Below are 22,247 nucleotides of genomic sequence, written 5' to 3'. Positions count from 1 at the left end.
TGGTGCAATCAAAGTGTATCGCACTTAGAGTTATCCAACTGCTGCTTGTATAATGAAATATTTAATATATTATAAAGTATCCATCAAAGAGCTGGAAATCTAAATGAAGGAGCAGCAGTAGAATTAATTGGATTAGCATAAACATGGATGGTTAAAAACAAGTATCTTGCTCCCTCCAGGAGTATGTTGATGTTCTTATATGTGAAGTTGAGTGCTTAGAATAGAGTAATGTTCTGATAGAGATGTTAAAAAAATACGTGTAAAGATGAGATATTAGAAATTAATGAGATTAATTTGTGTTTGATGAGAGATCATTGATAAGATATAAATTTTGATTTCATCTTTATTCGATGATTTTGTAATAAATTGTGCTGAATGTATTGCGTTGGAATGTGATTTTAAGCTTCTTCTTCTTTTCTTTTCTTTTTTTTTCCAATTTGATTATCTTTAAAATGTATTAATAGCTATATATTTTTTCAATTAATGGGAAAAATTATTGTTTGAGTAAAAAAATTAGACATATCCATATATAGTAACATCTTTTTATTCATTTGACTATCCTTTTTAAATAATTTTTTTGGTAATATTCGATGATTTTGTAATAAATTGTGCTGAATGTATTGCGTTGGAATGTGCTTTTAAGCTTCTTCTTCTTTTCTTTTCTTTTCTTTTTTCCAATTTGATTTATCTTTAAAATGTATTAATAGCTATATATTTTTTCAATTAATAGGAAAAATTATTGTTTGAGAAAAAAATTATACATATCCATATATAGTAACATATTTTTATTCATTTGACTATCCTTTCTAAATAATTTTTTGGGTAATATTTGTCCGCTCAATAGCGAAAAGAATTATTATTTTAAGATTCCCACACTAATTCTTTTTCCATTTAGGTACTAAATATTTTTTTATAATTAATATTAAAAAAAAACAATTGTTTCGAGAAAAAAACTAAAATTCATCCTATTTTTTCATTCATTTATTATTAAATCAACCTGATGAAATGAATGTATATATTCAATAATAAATTATTCTACTTAAATAATTAATTATTATATAGATAAAAAAGGAGAAAAATGTGAGGGATTTACAAAAATAAAAAGAAATATACAAAAAAGAAATAAGAATCTGAAAGAAAAAATAAAAAAGTAATCTGGGCCTGGACAAGCCATCCCAAGCCCACTTAGGCCATTATGCAGCCTAGGAATGAATATTGGAAAGGAAAGGCAAGGTCATCCACGTTATCCGTCTTTTTTGAATTTGGGCATCTGCATCGGATATAGGTGATTAATATTGTGTTTTATTTTTGTGTTTAAAAGGTATTTTTAAAAGAATTTAATTTTTTTATAAATTTAAATTATTTTAATATATTGATATTAAAAATAAATTTTAAAAAATTAAAAATTATTATTTTAATATATAAAAAATACTTTGAAAAAACGATGCTATCATAATTTCAAATACTATTTAAATGATTATTTAGAAACGAGTTAAATATTGTTTTTAAAAATATTTTTTTATTTAAAATGTATTAAAATAATATATTTTTTATTTTTTAAAAATTTATTTTTAATATTAGTATATTAAAATAATTTAAAAATAAAATTAATTTAATTTAATTTAAAAATTATATATATTTCTATATATATATATATATATATATATATATGAAATCTTTGCTTCAGCTTCCTTTTATCGATCAATATTTAAAAATTAACTTCAACCAGTACTTATTATGGCTATTTTCTCCCAAATTACTTGTCAAATGATACATAATATCCCAGTGTCCAATAATTCAATAATTTGAGCAGTGTTTAATTATTATTTTGTAATGGGAAAAAACAAAGATAGTGGTCTTTATTTATATTTTTTGTTTTAAAATATAAAAATGCATTTCAAAATTATAATAAAGAATTGAGAATTTCTATTTTTTCTTTTTATATGTCCATTTCATCTCAAAACAACTAACCAAACCTAACTCAAAAGTTAATAATCATGTAACAAAATATTTATTTTAAAAATTAAAAAATAAAAAATTGCAAAATTCCCACAACTAAAGGTCAAATTCATTGTTTGGATCTTGGTGCCAAGAATGCTTCACTTTCACCTCAGGGCACAGAATTACTTGAGAGGTGAGATTGAAATCAGAAATAAAGATGTTATGCATTTCTTCATACTTCAATTTATTCTTTAAAGTTTGTTTGTTTTCATGATATTAATCCTTGGAGATTCAACTTGATCATTATGTTTCTCAAAGTTACCATTTAGAGTTTAAAGAAACTACAAGAAAATAATTTTTTAAAACATGTTAATTGAAATTTTTACAATCCAATAGAAAAAAAAATTACTTATTTTATTTTTTATATATATTATTAAACTTGGACATCAATTACATGATTTGTAAATTCAAAATCGAACTTGACTAGGTTTTATGTCAAACTAGATAAGACTTGATCCGGTCAATTTAATCTAATGTAATTTATGTTTTTAAAATATAATTTTATTTTAAAATTTTAAAAATATAATTTTAATTTAATAATATTTTAAATTAATTTACCTATTCAAATCGAGTTTTTCGATTATAAAAATATTTAAAAATATAGTAATAATTGTTTTTTAAAGTAATTTTTTACTTAAAAAAATATCAAAATAATATATTTTATTTTTTCAAATTTATTTTTAATATTAACATGTTAAAAAAAATTTAATAAAAATAATTTAAATTTTAAGAAACAATAGATTGAAATTTATTCCTAAAACAATCCTTATCGAGAATACTGTAGCCGTTAAAATTAATGATAAAAGAAAAGTGAAAAATCGAAAACCCAGATAAGCATAAACCTTATCGATTTCTCCTTTTGATAGTCATCACCACATCGTTTTAGCCTTCGAAAAACCGACGATATCTCCATAACAAAGCAAACAAAAAATGGCAATGATGCTTTCCTCCCAAACCGGCGCAGTCCTCCGCGCCCCATTCCTCCCCTCCCACTCTAACCTCTCCCGCCGCCTTCCTCTCAGCACCACCACCACCCTTTGTCTGCCATCACAAAACCCCCTATCTCTCGCTCTCAAGTTCCCTAAATCATCACTGTCTCCGACTATCACCACCAAACAACGTATCCATAGGGTTCACCTCTCCCCCCAATCCACACAAATCCCTACCGAGTCACAACCCCAGCTCATCGGGTCAACTCGAACCGTCGCTACTATCCTAACCCTAGCTCTCTCTCTCTCACGCATCTTCGTCACTTCAATCCAAAATTTCGTTATTTCACATAATCTTTTCCCCACTCCTGATCAACTCATGGCGATTCGTTCTCTACAAAGCAACCTGGTTCACTCAGTGGGCCCCTTTTTCTTCGCGGCGCTTAAGGACCGTCCTACCGGGTATTTAAACACCCCATTGACAGTGGTTGCGGCCGGTTTGGCTAAATGGCTTGATATATATAGTGGGGTTTTGATGGTCAGGGTTTTGCTTAGTTGGTTCCCTAACATTCCTTGGGACCGTCAGCCCTTATCAGCTATAAGGGACTTGTGTGATCCTTATTTGAACTTGTTTAGAAATATAATTCCTCCAATCTTCGATACTCTTGATGTTAGCCCGCTTTTGGCTTTCGCGGTTTTGGGCACACTTGGTTCCATTCTTAACAGCAGCAGAGGAATGTACTGAAGAGGAATCGCTTTGCAAACCAATTTTACCGAGTAAGCAATAGGTTTTAAAGTTGGCTTCTTTTCGAGCTTTTGGAATTGGGAGTGTTACCTAGTGGCATTGATACTGTAATAGATATATAGATTTTATGAACTTTGTTTTCATGTTAGAATCTGTAGACTTATTTATGTTCCTGCGATTACATGCTTCTTTTATTTGTATTGATGCTGTGTAGCTTGCTTTTTCCAGCCCGTTCTTGATAGTTTGGCAGCATACTTGAAGTTTGATTCTGTTTGTTCATATAGAACTTGATGTTCAAGTTGAATTCTAAATGCTTATCTTTTAATGTTTCTACCCTGAGTGTGCATTCCGGCTCCTCGGGATGGGAAAGAAGCGCAGCTTGTTTCAATGAAACCATGACCTGCAAGTTTTGCATATAATATGTGCAAGTTAAAATGTGAGTTTTGTTCTTTTTTGTTCAAATGAGATAGTGTCTGCTAAATCCCAAACCTCACACTAGCATCATTGAGTGATCAAAATTTTACCTAGGTATATATATTATCGTATTGAATGTGCAATTTTATCATGAATTCTTTGTGCCCATGGTGATAGATTACATGAATTTCCTAGTAGTGAACTAAGGTTCATGAAGATACCATGTGGAGTCTGGCAGAAATATGCTCTTTTAGGTTTGTAGAACATGCGAGCACAAAATGTACCACCTGCTGTAGTTTTTATTAGTGTGAAGTATGTCAAATGGAATGTCTTTCAAAATGTAAGCTATCTATATATGCAGGGAATGCGTGTGTATTAGTTTGAAGAGAGACAGGTTATGCAGGCCATGATCCCTCTCTTTTGACCGAGACCTTAGAAGCTTTTGTTAGAGATGTCTATGAGAAGTTTCATCTTGGTTGGTTGCGATTCTGTCGGCATTGATAGATGCCGTCTTAATTGGATTGTTTTGATTTATTGGTGAAGGGTTTATTCTTAACATCAAGAATCTCCCTTTCTCTAGTATGACAAATATTTTGGCCAATATTATGTAGCTTTCTCCGCCTTTTTTTATAAATCATCTTCGATGTAGTTATGCAATACTTGTTTAGTTCTTGATCTAGCTTCAAGTAGATACATGAAATATATGCCCTAGCTAATGAGCAATGATGGCGCCACAAGCATTCTTAGTTAGGTTAGGTTAGGTTATATTTGACAGAGCAGGGTTACGGGCTCTTTGAATGGGGTTGGAACTTGCATGGACGTATTAAGAACTGTGTTAGAAGTTGACTCACAAGTGATTGGGGCTCATAGAACAGGATGATGACACTTTCCTGCTGGGCATCATTAAGCGTCTTCGATCTCCTTCAATATGAGTTCAAAAATATAATTCTCTTGTGCCTCTGGAGAAGCTAATGCTAGTACATGATCCTACAGCCCTTGCGGTTACAGAACTTTGGTAGATTGCTAGCTGCAGTAGCCAAGGAATGAGAACAATCTATTTGAGCCAAGTCCCATGTGCAATGAACCCTGGAAGTTCAAAATTCGTTCTTCTCTTCGCCAATCCCTTTTTCCTTTGGCAAAACAGCTCGTGATCTAAACTTATCCGTCAAAGCTCCTAGTTCTATATTGAAATGTCCAGGGTTAGGGACATTCTCAAAGTTGAAGCATTGAACATCAACAGATGCTTCAACTTTCCTCTTTGCTATACTTGGAAAGCAGCTGCCATGCCAAAAAGTTGCATGTGTGCATTGGTGAAATTTGGCGCATTAATTTGGATTTTGTTTTGTAAAATTAGCTTAATGAACATAGAAATTTGATTTGTTTAAAATATTTATTTGGTGAAATAGCACTTTTTGACTATGTCACACTTTAAAATAACAATATTTAGTAAGTGTTGTACTTTTGAAACGTGACATGGTCAAACTCCAATTTTCTATCTTAACTAGTCGATCGGTTGGGTCCAATTGTATTAAATGGTCAATTGTTTCACATAAAAATCATAATTTTATGAAAATTTTCTTTTAAATATGAATTATGTGTCAAAATACATAACTATATTCAATTTATAGACTAAAAAATAGACTCCAATTAAAATTTTATAAAGTTATTATTTGCACAAGAGTAAGTGATTCTAATCAGTTAGCTTAAGTCTGCTATAACTAAATGAGAATATGCTCATAATAGATTACATGAATGGTTTAACAGATGTATTTATGGACCAGTGGACCAGTGAAACAAGTTTAGGTCTAAGAGAAAATTTAATTACATCATATTAGAATAACAACTCAAAAATGAATAATTTTTTATTCCACCATCAGATCATGCTCAAATAGATTATGTGAATGGCTTAACAAATGCATTTATAGACTAGTAAAATAGGTTTAGATCTAAGAGAAAATCCAATCACACTAGATTAGAATAACAACTAAAAAAATAAATAACTTTTGATTCAATCGTTAGATCATGCTTAAATTTTTATAGAAATTTTTGAAAAATGATTTTCTATAGTAATCATTGCATTGCTACACGGACTATCAAATCTTTATATATAAAAAATCTCATCGAGACCTCTGGTTTTGATAATTTTAAGATTTTTCTTGTTATTTTTAGAACTTATCAACAAATTTCACTCACCATTACAAATTGATTGACTGGTTGAGCTAGAAATAACTTAGTTTGACTATATCACGCTTCAAAAACGTGATATTTACTAAATATTGTTATTCTAAAGCATGACAAGATCAAACCATGCTGCTTTATCAAAAAGAAAAATTGCTTCCATATCAATTCACCTATATTTTTTATATCATGTGCTAATTTGCTCAATTTATCCCATTATTTTAGCGTCCCAAACTTGCCCTGCTCGACAACCAGAGACAGACACATAGCCTCCAATTCCATTCGTCCCTCTGGTCGCTTGCTCAACCCAACATGCATATTATAGTGCTGCGCCACGGTAGTAGGCAAGCAGCAGTCACGCACTCGAGCCTTTTTTCTTTTCTCCAGCATGTAAATAGAAAAGGCTCTAATTATTTTCTCTTATCAATACTATATATCCTTGTTTTTGCCGAGGCAATCTAAAAACTGCCAACTCTCTGTAAGAGGAAGAAAATCATGGGGTCAGCGAAAAGATAATAGAGAAATTTAACTTTTTACATGCAGTCTCGGTAGCATCATCCCAACAGTAGCTTCCAACCAGATACAAGGAGTGCTCCCTTGTGCTTACAGGGTACCAATTGGAGGTGCTAGCTAAAGTACCCACAGATTTATGCAGAAAAAAAGGTCAAAACACAAAACCTCCCATGCTGAACTGTGCTGCAGGCTTGTGTTGTACAATAAAGCTCTCATCTAGATCTCAGAGATGACAACCACAAGGAAATTAGTGTTGAAGTGTGTTTATATACAGGTAGCTCGTGATTTTTGAATTTCAGGGTGCACGAATCCTATTTTTTGCCAAAGTATGAAAGAAGTGTTGGCTGTTTATCATCAACGCTCTTGAGATTGGCCTTCTTTGCTGGACTTGCCCGTGGTTTGACAATTTCATCTGTCTTCAGCTTTGAACCAGCCAACTCCTCATGGTCGCGTTTTGTTTTGCACTTCGTTTCACCCTCATGTGAAAAAGTTTCAAGTTCTGATTTCAAATCACAGTCCACCGTTTTAGAGGAGCATGGAGTTTCTAACTTCTCTTCGCTTTCAGTCTCCTCTTTCACACTTTTTGGCTCCAACTTGAGAGATTTGCCATGTGTACTTTCTTCAGGATTTGATTCTTCTTTAAATTCCTTTCGTGAGAAGAACTTTAAGATAGTACCCTTTTCCTCCACCTTCAAATGTATCTGCAAGACATGCTGAAAAATTATAAATAGTCGATTCGTTGAGAGGAATAACAAATTAGGCACATGTCTAATGAAAACAGCGAGGAAGAGAAACACCAATATACCACAGCTCATCACTAGCACCATAGTTTTATTTTTTTCCATTTTCGAGAGCCAAATAATGAAACATTACAAAATATTACAGAAAAGGTAGACTTTCCGCACCTCTTTAATGCACTCTGGTCCATCAAAAGATGGCTTACCCATCGCAGGTGTCACTGGGTACCATACCTGAAGATTAAAATTGGTGTTAATGAAAGGTAATGTGGAACCATTCCTCTACTAGCAGATGGTATTCACATCTTTTCTTAAACAAAGAGAGCTCTTACCAAATCAGACTGTTCATAAGGCTTGAGCACCGTATCAAATTTGGAATTGGAGGAAACACTTAGCCATGTGTCAGTTGCTTCCTTGTCACCCAAAATAACAGGCATCCTGTCTGTAATACGAGTTAAAAATTTCAGTACTCAGTAGCTCAACTTCAGCAAAGAATGATACAAACTGAAATGAGAGAACCAAATTAAAGAGTTTTTGACAACCACATTCAAGGAAATGATTTCTTCATCATCAACATTGCAAGCATGAAAGCATAATGTAGCTGTAGTAAGACTCCAGTTCCATTTTTTCATTCACGATGCACAACTCATTAGTTGGATGATTTCCATGGTTTTGCAGCTTTTATCATGATATATGAATTGCCTGAGAATTCATGGCCCGACCTTCTCCCATGCTTCTTGAACCAACCATTGAACATTTATGGCGCATTTGTTATAGTAAAGAAAGGTAATAAAACAGTCCAAAAAAGAACCTGCAGCTTCCTTCTCTGCCATGCTTATATGATTAGAATTACTGCTGTAATAAATGTTCCCTAAGATCTGGAGACAGACAAATAAACCCTAGCATACCATGAATGCTAATGTAGTTGCCAGTCAATATTTGTGAGTGCAGCAACTACTGGAATATATCTCTTTGAACATTCTATTTAGTTCCGCATATGTGATTCTTAAATGATGAATGCACAGGACTTTAGATTTCATAAATCAATTCAGAAGGCACTGGAAACTGTGATTTGGTTCATTTTCTGTCATCATAAGACTACAAAATCTGACATGTATAAGGACCTCCTTGTTTATCTAACATGCACTGTTTAGTGTTATTGAGGAAATAATATGATAGCATACACCCATCTCATAAAATTGAAACAGACAACATGAATGAACTAAAACAAGCACCACTCACCATGCAACCATTGTATAGCTGAAGATGCAGCAGTAGTGACTATAGTAAAGGTGTAAAGTATCTCGCCTGCAGAAAAGCATAAAGTAACGAGGTCATCTTTAACAGTTTATGCATTATTAGGGAACTAACCATAGACCAAAAACATCATCAAACTAACACTAAGAACAGCACAAGCATCTTATTTTATTCACTGGAAAGCTCTGCTTCAAGTTCCTAGATGTGATGGAAGTTAATAATAGGATTGATAGACATCTTGTTAAGAAGCTAATTTTTTCAACAACTCATGTCTTGAAGAAGTATGGAAATAGTATTCACCTTCAGAGTTCTGCCATGAATCATAAAGAGCAGCAAACACAAGAGGCCGACCATCCTTGAAATGAATGTAGTAGGGCTGCTTTTTTGACCCATCTTTTTTCCACTCATAGAATCTGAAAAACCATTTGAAGCATGAAGCATGTGACATATCATTTAATACAGTAATACATAACTAAGCTGAAACTTCTATTTCCAAGTGCATCAGTGAACAAAAATGCACACATATTTACTTGGTATTCAAGTAAGCACAAAAAATGTTGTTGTAGTATGTGGCTCATAAGCAGATGAGTGAAGCGGAGTGCACTGAGAAAATTACTAATACTCCTAGGATGGCTAAGTTCTACTATAAATACATATTATGTAACCGTAATTTGACAAATAATGAAATAAAAGCTCTTCGCTTCGCTTCTGTGATGTAGTCACATTACCAAACCACATTAAATCTGTGTTTTTTTCTTGTTTTCTCTCATGTGCAATATTCATTATTACTGCTGCCGGTTTCACAACAAGTGCAAATTAGGTTAGGGCAACTTTAATGTTAACAAAACCAACTATAGTTTAGAAAGATAACATAATCAGTATCACCAGCGTTCACAAATGCCTATTCAAAGTCGGAAGATCCGCTTCCGCTACCGCCACCGCATACTTTACGTTAAAATTCACTCAAAGCAATCCACAAGTAAAATATAGAACTGATAATTGACGGTAAGTAATCATAAGCAAACCAAAGGGTACAAAACACACCCTTCTACTGCAACAAGACACCTGCTTCTCGGAATCAGGCCACGAAAAGAAGCCTTTTCGCTCAGTGATTCAGATCGTGCATTAAACTGCATTTTTCCAGTCACAAATTAAATTAAATCATGCAAATTTTCTAAAAACAAAAATATTTAATAATTAATAACAACAGTATAATAATTAAATACAAAAAACCACAATACATACATCTATACGTATACACATACATAAATACATACCATCTTGTAGAAATCTGGTTTCTCAGATTTCTTAGTGAAACTAGGAATTAATCCCCACTTCATACAGTGGATAGCATAACCGTCCCCACCGCTGGCGCCGGCGCCACTGGCTGCGTCGTCTCTACGGACAACCGCCAAATTCGAACCCGGTGATGCGTTGTAGGATGGGCGGTACCTAAAACGAAACTCAAAATATATCAAACAACAAGCCAGCACTTCAATAGACAGGGAGAGAGATTACCGGTCCATATTGACAGAGCGGACGCTGGCGGTGTTGCGGTGGCATGCCCTGGGGATGTCGTCGGCTCTGAGAGTGCAACGCGCTCTACCGCACATCTTATCTTTTCCTTTCTGCTGTGCTGCTCCCTCTTTCAGTTCTCCTCGTCGATTGCAACTGCTGACTTTCCTCTTCTAATGCCTCCGCCCACCTGATTTCGTTAAGGGGTAAAATACATTTACGGTCCCTTAAGTCTCAACACTTAGTCATGATTGCCACTATATATTAATCTTGATTATACAGGATCTTATACTTGTAATTGTTGGTCAGTGTGGTCCTTCCTTCTATTTTGTTGTGAGAGGGTGACTAATAAATGATGTCAATTTTATATTGTAAATGATTTTGATTGAGCTATTTAAATGGATCATTTTTTTATATTTTAAAAATAAAATAATATTTGAAGGATATTTGTGTCTTTGGAACTTAGTATTTTAGATTCTCGTTTTTTGTAATATGAATTTTCATTTTGGCTCTTCTTCTTTTATTTTTTATTTTATTTTAAATTATTTTTATTTCATCATAGATTAATGGGATATAATAAAAATAATTTATTTCTTAAAATTAACACCACAAATATGACAATTCTGGAAAGAGAGACAATGCACAGCCAATAATTGAAATTAAAAGGTGTTGATGGACTAAATATAAAGACAAGGGACTAGTATGATCAATATCCTAACCTTGAGGTACCATGAAACTATTTACAGGAATATGAGCGGGAACAAATTGGTTTCTTTTTTTCTCTTGTGCTGCGTGCAATGCTGTAGAGACCGAACGAAGCGGACCGTTCGATTTTCTTTCTCGAGATCGCGTTTGGATTCCGCTAAGTATAATGATGCGTAATTTATTAGATTATGATATGTTTTCTTTGTATATATAAAATATGATGTGAAATATTAAAAAAAAAATAATAGTGAATATCATAAAAGATGTAGCTGATTTATTTGTAATTAATAAAAAAATAGTTTTGTGTTTAAAAGATAGTTTTTATTAATAAATAAAGATATAAATTGTAATTAATAAAAAAAAATGGTATATAAAATAGTTTTGTATTTAAAATACATGATATTTTTAATAATTTCTCATGATTATTATGTAACGTAAAGGGCTATATTTTATTATTATTGACTATAATCTATCTGATTATTATTTATTTGATTATTATGTAACAGAGAGACTACCTTCCATCACGTAGCTTAAAATCTCCCAATAAATAAATAACAATTATATGTTTTTGAAAAAATTATAATAATAGCTAAAATGGCTTCAATGTTTTCCTGTACAAATCCACAATGAAACATTAAGCTATCTTTTTTTTTGTCTTCTTCTTCTTCTTTTTTTTACCTTTTACTTTATTTTTTTTAGGCTTTTTTCTTTCTTTCTTTTTCTTTGGTTTTTTTAAACTATATCTTTTCTTTGTTTTTTTTAATAAATCCACAGTGAAACGTTGAAATGTCTTCTTCTATTTTTTTTTCCTTTTATTTGGCCTTTTACTTTATTTTTTTAGGCTTTTTCTTTTCTTTTCTTCTTTCTTCTTCTTTTTTTTTCCTTTTTTTTTTTGCCTTTTACTTTATTTTTTTAGGCTTTTTTTTTTCTTTTCTGCTTTCTTCTTCTTTTTTTTTTTAAACTGTTTCTTTTCTTTGCCTTTTTTTAATGAATGTTTTATTTTAAATTTTTTTTATTAATGTTAAATTTTTTTCTATTTAGTTAAACGGGTCAGTGTTTCACTTGTGCAAATTTACAGTGAAACGCTGAGTTGTCTTCTTCTTCTTTTCTTTTTCTTTTTTGCCTTTTTACTTTATTTTTTTAGGCCTTTTCTTTTCTTTTCTTCTTTTTTATTTTTTTTTTTTAAACTGTTTCTTTTCTTTGCTTTTTCTAATGAATGTTTTTTATTTTTTATTTTTTGTTAATGTTAATTTTTTTTTTATTTAGTTATTAAATTTTCACGATACAGGTTTGGGGTTGGATGGGTTAACCTGGATTTTTTTTTCTGGTTTTTCTTTTTAATTAATTTTTTCGAGTATAATTCACAGTGAAATGCTTAGCTGTCTTTTTTTTTTTTTTTGCTTTGTTTTTTTAGTTGTTTTTTCTCTTCTTTTTTTTTTTTTTTTTTTTTTTTAATGGATACTTTTTTTTGTTTAATTTCTTTTTTAATGTTAATGTTTTTCTATTTAGTTATCAAACTTTAATTATATGGGTTCTGGGTTTGACGCGTTAACCATTTTTTCTGGTTTTTTTAATTAATTTTTTTTTTTTTAATTTAGTTTGTTTAAATATTAAATTTTTTTTATTTAGTTATCAAACTTTCATGACACGTATTTCAGGTTTGACAAATTAACCTGGTTTGACGGGTTAACCCAGTTAATTTAGATTTTTTTTCTTTTTCTTCATTAGTTTTTTTTCTTCCTGTAGTTTTTTTTTCCTTTGTTTTTGTTCTTTTTAATTAATATTTTTTTGTTCATTTTAGTTTATTAATGTTATTTTTTTCTATTTAGTTATCACACTCTTATAACATGAATCTTTTTACTCTTAGGTTTTTTATATTATTTTTTTTCTTTTTTTTTTTACTTTTTTTTTAAGTTAATTTTTGTCTTTCAATTTCATTTTTTAATATCGACTGGTCATTAAATTATTGTGATCTTATGAGGGGATTTTACTGTACCCCTCCTTGCAAAGCACTATTCATCGGAATAATGCTTTGCTTTATTTTTTTTCTTTCCAATTAATCTTTTTTTTAATTTTATTCTGCAATATTAATTTTTTTTTTTTTTAATTATCACACTTTTATAACAAAACCTTGTGACAACCAGACTCATATCAAAGGCTTCCGGATTTGATGTTGCAACCAAACTCACTTAAATTTAGGTCATGCAAGTTTAATATTATTATTAATATTATAAATATAACTTTTGGATTAAGAGTAACAAATAGACCCAATGTTTTTAGGTATAACTTTGTAGAAAAACATAACACTCTTAAAATTTTAACTTTTAAAATATTTTTTTATATAAAAAAATTGACCCGTAGCGTAGCACGGGCCACGTTTCTAGTATTTTCTAAACTATGTCAAAATTTTTTTTTTATTAAAATCATAATTTATAAATAACCAAACAAATTAGAATAAAGGAAAGGAGTTTGAGAGTCTGATATTAGTTATTTTTCATAAAATTTTTTATTTTAAAATATATTAAAATGATATTTTTTATTATTTTAAAAAAATATATTTTTAATATTAACACATCAAAATAATTTAAAAATATAAAAAATTTATTTTAAAAAAATTTTACTCTTTGTAGCACAATATCAAACGGGGATGAAAATGGAAAAGAGTCAGATTACCCGCGGACAAGTCGGGTCAGTATTCCTAACCGGTTCACTCGTTTTTCCTGCTCAAAACTAATCCCGGTTTAGGCACTCACTACACCTTCGCTCCCAAGTCCCAACCCGAAATCCTCAGCCCTACCTTCCCTCATGTCTTCTCTCGTAAAACGACTCCACCACCTATCCCCATGCCTGCAGTCCACCGCCCACCAGCTCCGCCAATTAAGAACCGGGGCCGGCCCAAACAGGCGGCGATCCAAGTCCCCTCCCTTTGCAGCCAAGAAGACTGATGAGAAATCGGACTGGTGGATAGTTGACGGCGAGATGCACGAGATAGGAGAACACGTGCCCCCACGTGAGCGATTTGTTATCCCTAGAGACAACGTCCCAAACAAGCGGCGAAAGCAACTTCGTGAACAGTTCATGCGCCGCACTCGCCTTGTTATCAAGGAATCAGTAAGTGCTCATTCCTCCATGCCTCTTCTGCTTGCTACATGGCGGAGCTAGAAATTCTGGATTGAGGGGGCGAATAAGAAAATAATTGATTTTTTTGGATGCTAAGCTTGTAAAAATGAAGGGTATAATAAAACTTTTAGGACTACAATGCGAAACTTTTCAAATTTTGGGATGCCATGTACCATCCATCAACTAGGTACATCTTTAAGTATGTCATGGATTTACCTGCAATCTGTTTGAGAATTTGACTGGTCGTTTTCTTGCTTGGGTACAAAACAGCATGCTTGACGATTTTGTAGAAAACAAGGGAGCAATGGTGGGCTGTTTAGTATAAAAATGTTAATCTAAGCATGTGCCTGAATTTTGGATTGTGCCCTGTTTTTTTAATTGAAGGAGCATGAACCTTGGTGCAAAAGATACATGGAACTATATCAGGAGCTTAGAGAGAATTGGGAGCGGCTATACTGGGATGAGGGCTATTCCAAGAAAATTGCGCGAGATCATGCAAATTATGAGTCTGCTGAGGATGATGATCAAGATTTTAACCCGTACAGGTTTGTCAATGCCAGTTTCTACCCGCGTTTGTTTTGATTTTTCCCATAATGGTCATTTATGGGGGGATGGAGTGAGAAAGAAAAGGCTTCCCTTAGTTCATTTAGAAAGTCTTTCATTTACCGGTGATGAATATAAACTGTTAAGGTTGTAGTGTTTATACTTTTAGTACCTGATCTATGTTTCTCCGTTTCTCTGCCATTTGTTTATGGTTTATGTCAATCGATTTCTTGTTTTATCGATGTGTAGTTAATGCTGATTTATTTGTTATATGTTCAAATTTTCTCTAGAGACGGATAATCAGTCTTTTTTTTTTTTTGCTTGTTTGCAACAGGAGCAAGCGACCTGAACAGGTGAAGGTACGGATCCTTTGACAACTTTGTTTAAGTTTTTGGCACTGGTACTGGTCATGATAAAGTGATCTCTTTGATACTGATGACATGATATAGATTTGAGCTATTAGCCCTGATTTTTACACCAACTCTCCCCACGATGTTTTTTTTTTTAAAAAGGAAAGAAACAATGAACACCAAACATAATGTATCAGCTTTGCAAACATATGATTTTTATTGTTTTAGGTCAGTTTGTCCTTTGTCACAGGCTACATTGAATTGATTCAATTTGTTATTATAGAAATTTCTGAAAGTTTTATGTTTTAATCATTTCTATTCCAATGGTGGGAAACGTGTGCATGCATGGATGTTTCTCTTTTGCAATAGGATGGTGCAGGATGCAGGAGGCCTAGCTTTTAGTAACATCTTTTTTTTTTCAGTCTAAAATAATGTTCGGGATTTCAAACAGTTTGATCTCCTTCCATTTTTACTGTGAATAAATATGTTGTTATAACATGTATATGACCGGGTCTTGAATTCAGGACCAGGATTTTGGGAGAAACAGGCAAGGTGATACATGGGAAAAGGTTAGCCAAATTCGAGATAAATTTGAATATGACAGAGAGAAAAGAATGAGGGAGAAAGGTACGTTCAATGTATTTAATTTACTCAATGTGTGGTCACTTATATTTCTCGGGATAAATTGGTCAAGGGGTCATTCTTGTAGGTACAAGTAGCTGATATGCTCAATAATAACTTCAAGTTGATTTCTTTTATCAGATTGTTTGTCTGTTAGGCAGTCCATGATTAAATCTTTGTGTTTAGCATGCTCATTATAAATTGCAGAGCTGGAGTTTGAGCATCCATAAGCTTGGTTTTGATTGACTAACAAACATATGTATGTAGACAAGCACCTATATGTATTTACATATACACATGTATACATGTATGTTTTGTGTTTTCTTCTTCTGAAGAGCACGGAAGTATACAAATTTTGCTTCTCTTGTTCAAAGCATTCTAGATAGAAGAGGACATTTCAACATAAAGTATCTTCTTATTTACCTGGTGATCTATTGTAGAATAGTGTTCATGCACAGTTGCAGCCAAGTCAGTGTTTTGTTTTTAAGTGCTCACATCTGATGCTTTATGTCACCTGTTACTGAAATAAGCTCTTGAATGTGCGTGGCATGCATTTGTCGAGGTGCTAAACGATCTGTTTCTCTTTCATAGAATCTTGATTTTATTTACTAGTCAACATCGAATCTCATATTTATGAAAATGCATTATTGTGATTCTGAGTGCACAAACAGTTTAATATAACCTGGGAAAAAAACCCTTCAATCCGCTCACATTACATGAGCAAATGCTTTTGTCAAGCTGATAGTCAGAGGACAGGTTGCATTTAACATACCGTGTCAAGTACAAAAGAAACCAAAATCTTGGATAGCTGGGTTGATCATATAGCTTTCTATTCAACCATGCAAAGGGCAGATTCTTTTTGATGGAGCATTTATCATATAGCTTTCTCCAGTAATGTTTCAGTTTTGGTCATTGAAAACTTAGCTGATTGAGAACCAAAAAACATGTTTGAATATCATATAACTGCAGTTATTTTACATGATCATTCACAATCCTTTTTAAGAGTCCCCTTCAACCAAATTTGTACTTGCAAATCTCATTTATTTTATGTATTTTATTTGCAGCATTTGCGCCGATGAATAGAGGAACTTCTTTTGACTTGCCTCATTCAAACACCCAGAATCGGCCATTTGACACTCAACGATACTTCCCTGATGAAGGGGACTCTTAAAAAGGATTGCAAATGATCATGTAAAGAAGACGTCAATGCAGTTCTACTGTCAAGTTCCCTAAAGTTAAAACCATTGGGGGCTCATAGTAGAGATCTGCAAGAAGAGTATTTAATGGTATTTAGTCCTGAAATCCACGCCATGCACACCGATTGACCATTGTCTACCACACCAGCTCTGATAACACATGGATTGCGCATCATTTTTTAACCGAGCTATTAGTTTTGTGAATAATCTAGCTTATGATGTCCCTTTCATGAACGAATTTGCCTGTAAGCGTAATTTATCTGGATCATTAATTGTAAGCAAGTTGAACTTTGAGGCATAAAGTTTAGAATATTTTCCACAATACATTTTTCCCTGAAGGTGCTCCCGGAAAACTCTATGCTGGTCCTTTGTTCATCGCTGCACCCTTCAGTTTGCAAGAGATTCTACAGATCTTTAACCTTAAATTTGATTATTGTATCAGACTCAAATGTATCAGCTCAAGACAAATTTTTAAAACTCAAAATTAGAATGATTTATACACCAGCTTCCTCTACCTATCACCACCACCGCAATCATTATTAAAAGGAATATGACAAATAAAAAAAATAGAGTAATAGGGGTGGTAGTCGTTGGTTTGAAGCATGCTGGCGCCAAAACTCCCCGTATTGCAAGAACTAAGTAAATGCACACTGGTTTCTTCATACCTTAGCCTGGAAAAGTGGTTAGTTAGAGTAATTTTTGAAATTTGTGGCTATAATATGTAGATGAATGAAGTTCTTGGAAGGATTGCATTTACAGCTCAAGATTGGGTTCGTTATCATTTTGGCGATGGTAGTGTTTTCCTTTTCGTTTGTAACTTGTTCTTGTATTTTCCCATCTGAAATTCTAGAATCAAGATCATTTTTACCAAATATGAGACCTTCAATGAAAATATTTTTCTTTTAAACATATGGCATTGCATGTAGTCCATTTCTCTGTTATATTGGCCAAACATACTACGAGCTACAGCATGTATTTTCGTTACCTTCTATGTTATGCCTGTTATCAATCCCTTTCACTCCACAGAGGGACCTCAAGTGCCTCATCACATTCCAAAGAAAAATGAAAAAAGGGCGTGGACAGAAGAAGGAATAGCACTATATATATGAATGAGAAAGCAAAAGAATATGTGCATAGCATCCGACTCCAGTCATCTACATTTTACCAATTGAAAACTCGGGGGAGACAAAAGGGTCATCTACAACTAGTGGATATCAAGCTCTTAATTAGAATTGCTATAAGCACTGTTAACAGCCGCAGCAGCAGCCCTGCCAAACCTTGATAACTGAGGTTTTTTGTTGGAGAACTTACGATACAGGATCATCTTCATGAAGTCAAGATTTTCACTACTTTCCTTGTCACTGTTATACTCCTCTGACATTTGAGCAGCAGTGCTTCTAGTAGTTCGGTGAAGACGGCACTTGAATGAACCAGCATGGCTAGTTGGTGCACAAACGCAGGTCTTTTTGGAGGCCACAGTTAGCTTGTTTTCAGTCACTTTCATGTTTGCATTGGCCAAACCCTCAACCTGAGGAAGCCAACCCTTCCATTTACTCGCCCTGTTAATGAAAACCATATCATCATTGGAATAAATACGCGTTTGAATGGGAGGTAGTTTTAGTGTTTTTTTAGATAAAAAACATGTTTTTATAGCTTTTAAAGATATGATGTGCATTTAAAGAATGTTATAGCTTTAAAAAAAAGCTATCACACCTCTAAATCAAATACATTCTAAAAAACACACTTTAGGGGAAGAACATAAGGTGGTCATTGTGTGTAAGTTTGCAATTGTGATAATTTTTTACTGTTGTGATTTGAAATAATATAAGTTTTAAATTGTATTTTTTCTCAAAACTTGACATGAAAAAACAAGTATAAACAATTAAAATCAAATAATTTTTCAATTCAAAAGCATCTCGAACCACAGTTAAGTATAAACCAAATAGAGCTTTGTGTATAGTTTACTTGAAATTGATATTTTTTTAATATATTTTTAATAATTTTGATATGTTAATATTAAAAAAAATTAAAAAAAAAAACTAAGAAAAACTTATTATAATATATTCTAAAGCTAGAATACTATTCTAAAATACTATTTTAAAACACGTTTTACACCACAATATTAAATACATAAAATCATTCAAGAAAAAAAGAAGAAGAAGAAGACAAGGAAAACACGTTGATAAAAGAAACCAAAATAGAATCTGAGTAGCAATTGCAACCAAAACCTATGTTCTAAAGGAAAACCTATTGGTATTGGTATTGGTTTTTTTCAAATAAAAAAAATTCAAAATTCATCCACACCCATTAATCATTATTGATCTTGGTAAATCCCACAGTGGCTAAATAAAATCTTCAACTCAAAATCATGGTACCCAGGAAAGAAGAGGCGAGTAGTGTAAGAGATTATGCCATGCGGGCAGTAGGAGGAGGAGGCAGTGGTGGCATGGTGCCTTGGTAATAACATGCTTGAACATGTACCCTATTGATTTCTCAATTTAATTTTGATAAACAGGCAAAAACCCAAAACAATCAACAACAAGAAAGAAGGAATATAGTTTTCTCTTCTCATGAGTTTTATCAAATCAAGAAGTAACTAAAGAATCAATGCAGAGCAAGAACACGTACCAAAAAGTCATTGCCGGAGCTGGGCCGGAATCTTTCGAACTGGGAAAACCAGCGTCGACGTCGGCATCAGCAGCTACGATCATTGTCATTGCACAAAGACTAGTGATGATCAAGTAACAATACCCAACAAAAGATCAAGAAACCAGAATTAACCTTGGAAGAAGAAGAAGGAAGAGGGAACGTGTATAAAATAAACGTAAGAATCGCTCAAAAAGAAAGAAATACCAGAGATTTGTTGTGCTACTAAGCGAAGTAAAACATGCAGACACAGAGAATTTTCCTTGTCAACACAATATACAAGGAACTGATGTCGTGATGCGTGGAGAGGCGGTTTGATTTTATTTCCTTATTATTTATTTATTTATTTTTTAAAAGTAAGGTCTATGTTCTTAAAGTTGTTTACTATTTTCTTAAAATTGATATGACTGTCTTTTATTCACGAAATACCCTCGAATTATATAAGGTTGTAATAGGAAAATTGCTTAAAACTGCAAAAAGTGTTTTAAGAAATAAAAAGATTAAAATTACTCAAACATTAGAATATTAATAAATAAAAATGTTAATTTATATTTTTTTTTAAATAAAATTCTATAATTAAACAGCTCAAAAAAGAAACACACGCTCGAGTTTACAGGTCCGATCGATCCACTCGATGAACCCTAGACCATACACCTCTAATCAAGTGAAAGAGTCTCGTCAGGCAGTCACCTCGCTCGCTGAGATTCCTCTGGTTTTTCTTTTGAATCTTGAAGAGCTCTATGCTCGCGTTCATGGCATTGATTAAGGGATTGGAGACTTTTCAGAATATGATTACTCGACAAGGAAGGAAAGAAGACTGGTCATGATGAAATCTTGCACGCCTAGACCGAAAGACACAGAATTTATTGGGTTTTCTTTCCCTTCCATTACTATTCCTTCTCCCGTGGGGGGGTTGTTCTTTTTTCTCGTGGCTATTGGCTTTCGCTTCGAAAAATGATATTAAAAACCGGTAATAATAAATGTAAAATTATATTAATTAAGGCTAAGACAATATTATTCTTTTTTTAACAATACATGTTATTCATAAGGTAAAAGGAGACAATGAAGAATAAAAATAATAAGGTGAAAGTCTATTTTTTATCATTGGAAGTTGTCGAATATGTCACTCAAAGCTCGTGGCCCTGACATGCCTAGTGTTTTTTTAAATTTAAAAAAATTATTTAAATGTTAAATTACATTATCATCATCAATCAAATCTATAATTAATTAATAAATAAAAAAAGCTAAAAAACTATAATATCCTTGACCCCAATCACTTACTTTTCTTGAATTTAGGGGCGTATGTGTAATTTAACTGTTTATAAAAAAATAAAATAAGCAAGATACCCTTGCGGCCTTGCCCCATTGTGTTGATTATTTTATACTCGAGGATATTTTTGTTGTTATTTTACTATAATTAAAAATATTGAATAGATAAAAAAATTCCTCAACTAAATCTACAATAATTGTTAAACCATGTGAAAAAATGAAAACACCATTGGCTCTAAGGCAAGGGTTATTTTTTTTTGAATGGTTAAAGAAGTTACTTGACTATTATAGTGAATAGTGGATTGTTCCATATTGCTACAAGAAAACTCCCTTTTATTTTAATTATTTTTTATCAGTTTTATTATTATTATCATTGTTATTAGTATTACTACTAGTATCATTATTATTAGAATCATCATTATCATTATCAAAAACAATGTTTCATTATATCAAGTGTTTATATTATTATCAAAACATATGATTAAATCATTATCATAACCATAAAGTTAACACTTATCTGTATGCGAAATCTATCTTTCATATTCATGCTAAGCATGTTATAGTTGATTATCATATTGTGCATGATAAAGTTGCTACTAATACGATTCAAATACCACACCCTTTTCCTTTCTTTTACTAATCTTAGGTTCAAGTTTTGAGTTGAATCTCCATCATCACTTGAGATATTGTATTATAGTATTCTTATAGGCTTGTATATATTTATGAAATGTTTATTATAGTTATATTGTAATATTCACATTAACTATTGTGTGTGTGTGTGTATATAGAAAAGGTTTATCAGCTAATAAGTTAGGTTTCCTAGTTCCTGTTGTTCTCAATTAGGCTACCAGCATGACCTCTTGACTTCAACAAAGAGTTGGAAAAAGAAATGTAAAAAAAAGTTTTCTTTTGAAAGATTTCAAGCACTTGACTATGGGCTTTGATTTTTTTTTTTTGGGTTTTAGATAAAGCAAGGTCTTAAAACCATACTTTTAAAATCAACTTAAAAATCAAGTAAAAAAACAAAGCCTAGGTCACAAATTCAAAAGAGATCAACTCAAGTTACTTCCCTAAAAATTTTCTTTTGAAAAAATATCAAAACAATGCTATTTTAATTAAAAAAATTAAAACAAAATTAATAAATTTTTAACAAAATCATGAATTAAACAAATCATTTCTCTAATTTTTCTTTAACCAATATTGGTTTAAGTTTCTAAATCAACCCGCTAAATTAATATGTTATTTTATAACTAGGTTTTAAACGGTTGATCTTTAAAATCATTGGAATACTAAAAAAAGAAATTTAGTAGTACATTTATTCCTTCTAAAGTTTCAAATTCCAAACTTCAAATAATGTCATACAAATTCCATGGAGGTACACTTGATAGTAAAAGAAGCACTTTGGTGTGATGATACCATACAAATGATCTGATCAGTCAGCCAGCCAGCCAGTCAGTCCACGCACGAGTTACTCTAAATTGGACATGGAAAGGAAAGAAAGAAAGTAC

General features: G+C 32.2%; 4 protein-coding genes across 5 annotated transcripts; 2 read left to right on the top strand and 2 right to left on the bottom strand.

The window, feature by feature from the left end:
- Positions 1-2,825: 2,825 nt before the first annotated feature.
- Positions 2,826-3,902, top strand: LOC118049963 (ylmG homolog protein 1-1, chloroplastic). The gene has a single exon (XM_035060155.2). It carries the CDS (start codon positions 2,932-2,934, stop codon positions 3,673-3,675), a length of 744 nt encoding a protein of 247 aa, XP_034916046.1. The 5' UTR covers positions 2,826-2,931; the 3' UTR covers positions 3,676-3,902.
- A 2,866-nt stretch (positions 3,903-6,768) lies between these two features.
- On the bottom strand, positions 6,769-10,475 carry LOC118049964 (uncharacterized). The gene is made up of 8 exons (XM_035060156.2): positions 10,293-10,475; positions 10,052-10,226; positions 9,819-9,904; positions 9,075-9,187; positions 8,760-8,825; positions 7,850-7,959; positions 7,686-7,751; positions 6,769-7,481 (listed from the first exon to the last, which is right to left on the bottom strand). Exons 1-8 carry the CDS (start codon positions 10,385-10,387, stop codon positions 7,092-7,094), a joined length of 1,101 nt encoding a protein of 366 aa, XP_034916047.1. The 5' UTR covers positions 10,388-10,475; the 3' UTR covers positions 6,769-7,091.
- A 3,266-nt stretch (positions 10,476-13,741) lies between these two features.
- LOC118049965 (uncharacterized) lies at positions 13,742-17,146 on the top strand. Its single transcript, XM_035060157.2, has 5 exons — positions 13,742-14,105; positions 14,499-14,659; positions 14,992-15,016; positions 15,532-15,634; positions 16,693-17,146. Exons 1-5 carry the CDS (start codon positions 13,800-13,802, stop codon positions 16,797-16,799), a joined length of 702 nt encoding a protein of 233 aa, XP_034916048.1. The 5' UTR covers positions 13,742-13,799; the 3' UTR covers positions 16,800-17,146.
- A 782-nt stretch (positions 17,147-17,928) lies between these two features.
- On the bottom strand, positions 17,929-20,327 carry LOC118049966 (uncharacterized). Of its 2 annotated transcripts, XM_035060158.2 has the most exons (3): positions 19,678-20,327; positions 19,453-19,551; positions 17,929-18,383 (listed from the first exon to the last, which is right to left on the bottom strand). In XM_035060158.2, the coding sequence occupies exons 2-3, from the start codon at positions 19,539-19,541 to the stop codon at positions 18,047-18,049; spliced, it is 426 nt and encodes a 141-aa protein (XP_034916049.1). In that variant the 5' UTR covers positions 19,542-19,551; positions 19,678-20,327; the 3' UTR covers positions 17,929-18,046. The 2 variants fall into 2 exon arrangements, with proteins under 2 accessions (XP_034916049.1, XP_073263416.1); XM_073407315.1 differs by lacking the exon at positions 19,678-20,327 and having other exon boundaries at positions 19,453-19,666.
- Positions 20,328-22,247: the final 1,920 nt, after the last annotated feature.

Source organism: Populus alba, chromosome 2, assembly GCF_005239225.2.
Source record: "Populus alba chromosome 2, ASM523922v2, whole genome shotgun sequence".
Classification (NCBI taxonomy): Eukaryota; Viridiplantae; Streptophyta; class Magnoliopsida; order Malpighiales; family Salicaceae; genus Populus; species Populus alba.
The sequence above is the reverse complement of the archived record's forward strand: the minus strand, read 5'-3'. Positions and strand labels throughout refer to the sequence as shown.